This window comes from Austrofundulus limnaeus, unplaced genomic scaffold (assembly GCF_001266775.1).
Source record: "Austrofundulus limnaeus strain Quisiro unplaced genomic scaffold, Austrofundulus_limnaeus-1.0 Scaffold130, whole genome shotgun sequence".
In the NCBI taxonomy this organism is placed as follows: Eukaryota; Metazoa; Chordata; class Actinopteri; order Cyprinodontiformes; family Rivulidae; genus Austrofundulus; species Austrofundulus limnaeus.
This window is the reverse complement of record NW_013952532.1, coordinates 1,211,454-1,214,173: the sequence shown is the minus strand read 5'-3', so window position 1 is coordinate 1,214,173 and position 2,720 is coordinate 1,211,454. Positions and strand designations below refer to the sequence as shown.

Below are 2,720 nucleotides of genomic sequence, written 5' to 3'. Positions count from 1 at the left end.
TGCTGCAGAACAGGAACCTGCTGTAAAACAGCAATTATGCTGAGTCAGGCTTGATTTTTAATAATCTTTTCCTGTTAAATAAATAAATCAAAGCAAATCAAATCAAATCAATTTTTGCACGTTAAGAAGACCTGGCCTGGATTCAAACCAGGGTTCTGTGTATTTGAATTTGCTGTTGTGGCCCACTGCCAGCCCAATATCTGGAACCCAGAGAAGTGGGGTTCTATTCAAACTGGGCTGCTGGGGCTCTGTTTCAGCTGATCTTGAAATATACAGGACAAAAAGGATTACCACAAACTTGATGTCACCCATAATTGTGTCGCAAATAAAATTACATCACCTAAAGATTTTCTCGTTTTAAATATGTTGATTCCACCAACATTGTGKCAGCACGGGTAGAACAAGGCGAAACCTACAGCTGCGGAGTCTCATAAAGCAAAAATGCCACGAGGCACTCAGGGTTAAGGGCCATGCTCATGACAGTGGAGGAATATGAGTATGCTTTAGCTTTCCCACCCAGATTTTTGGCTATAGTTGTATGAACCTGCAATGCAGCAATATACACAAAACACGCTGTAGTTTTTACACTACACTCTTTTTTCTTTGGATTAAAAACTGAAACTAAACTACACTCAGAACATATCCATTCATTGTCCGTATTGTAGCATGCTAAGGTTAGCATTCTGATGCAAACACAACCTCTGTGCAATATTCCAAAGTTTACTACTGAAATGCCACATCATCATTATACAACCTTTGCCAACAATATTTATTTTGTTCTTTGTGCTATACTTTGCACAAGCAATGTCAGAAGCTGTAGAAGTTACAATTATTACATTTTACATGGATCAAAATTTTAACCTGCAACGTTAAACTTTGATGTTATTCTAGTAGATTTATTATGAAAAGTAGCAACCAAACTTACATTCAAAATTCCTACATCCATAATAAACATTTAATATTTAATCACCTGAGCAAAAATGCATACAGCATGTATAAATCCAAGAGGCTAGCTGATTTTATTCCGGCTTCTTAACTGAAATCTTAACTCACCCATATTTAATCATTTAAAACACTTTATGCTAATTAAAATATTGGTCACGCTCCAAAATCTGAATGTACACAAGCATTTTTACAATGTCTCTTTCTTCTTTACACCTTTGATTKTGGAAACAGGAAAAATCTACATTGGAAACAAACAGGAGATTGCAGAGAGCAGAATCCCTGAGCTCAACACGTACATGAAGGTAATGGCATCTTTTTTTATGCAAAGTGCCGTGTTTTTTAAGTACAAAGGAAAGGACTGTTGGCATGCTTGCAGTTTTTTTTTATTTTTTTTTTTTTGCAGCGTGCAGAGCAGTAGCCTACATCTTAGTGGGCTGAGTGATGCTGTAGGTGGAAAAGCACCGACTCAGATATTTCAGCTGTAGTTTGGAGATGGAGCTCAACATGTAGGCGTTGCTGCTCTCTTCTCTTTGCTCTGCCCTGTGCCCACATCATGTCTGACTGACTTTAGTTGTGGGACTTTTGACATGTTGCTCCATCGCTAAAAACATGATCAGGTTCTCTTTCTCCCACTCACTCACTTCTCATTTCTGCTTTTTATTTTTTTATTTTTCTCTCTCTTTGCAACCTACATGACTCTCCCTTATCGCCTTTGCTTGCCTTACACCTCTGATGCTTTTCACTCCAGCATCTCTCTTTTTATTCTTCCACCCCTTTATCTTGGCTTTCACACCTCCCGAGTCCTCCTTACCCTCTTCCATCACTCCTACTGACTTTGCATCCCACCTCAGTTTTGCTGACATCTCATCATTCACCTTAATTTCCCCCAGAAACCAAAACATTGATTAAAAATCTACAATAAGTGCCTTTACTTTTTGTCGATATGTTGGTGTTCACATGGTCTTTGTGTTTGTTAAACACATAAAATGCTCCTCGTTTTGTCTTTCACTATAACCTGTTCAAACCAGCACCTTATTATTWTTTTTTTTTGCAGAGGTTGTTGGGTCTACCAACATGGCTACTACTGGATGAAGCTCTCAGGATGTTTTTCTACCAGACAGATCAAGACAGTCAGCACCAACCGCGAGCCCTCAGACGTCTACGACCACCTACCCGCAAAATGTAAGCCCCAAACTATCAGACAAAACCCTTTTAAAAAAATACATTCATACCACTGAATTAATTAGATTCTCAAGCCAAAAGCATCTTGCACAYGCTCATACACACATCTTCATCATCATTTCCATGTACAGTGTTAAAGTCTACAACAGAAAATAGGAGATTATGATTTTTTTATCCAGATTTTAGGCTGTGTCAAAACCACTAATTTGACAAGAACCAGTCATTGTTCTTGACATGTTATGTTAAATTTTTTTAAATAATGGCAAATGGCTTGAATATAGCACCTTATCAAGTCTACATGGACCCCAAGGAGCTTTACACTTGCAGACATTCACCCATTCACACACACATTCACACTGATGGTGGTAGCTACAGCCACATGACGAGGCTGCCATGCACCAGCACCACTATCAGCAGGCAAGGTGGGTGAAGTGTCTTACCCAAGAACACAACGACGGACATGGCTAGAACACAGAGTAAAGCACACTGCATGGAAATCTGTCTCCAGATTGGAACAGAAGCTGATAAGTACAACTAAAGCAGAATAACGAGAAACTACTTTGAAGACTAATCATTTGTGGTATATATATATA

General features: G+C 38.7%; 1 protein-coding gene across 1 annotated transcript in view; it reads left to right on the top strand.

Moving 5' to 3' along the window:
• The window catches only part of ncf4 (neutrophil cytosolic factor 4), a 34,004-nt gene that overhangs the window by 11,365 nt on the left and 19,919 nt on the right, over nucleotides 1–2,720 (top strand). Inside the window, exons 5-6 of the mRNA XM_014015490.1 lie at nucleotides 1,177–1,247; nucleotides 2,000–2,127. Coding sequence (XP_013870944.1) covers nucleotides 1,177–1,247; nucleotides 2,000–2,127 — 199 coding nt within the window. The remainder of the gene's footprint in view (nucleotides 1–1,176; nucleotides 1,248–1,999; nucleotides 2,128–2,720) is intronic.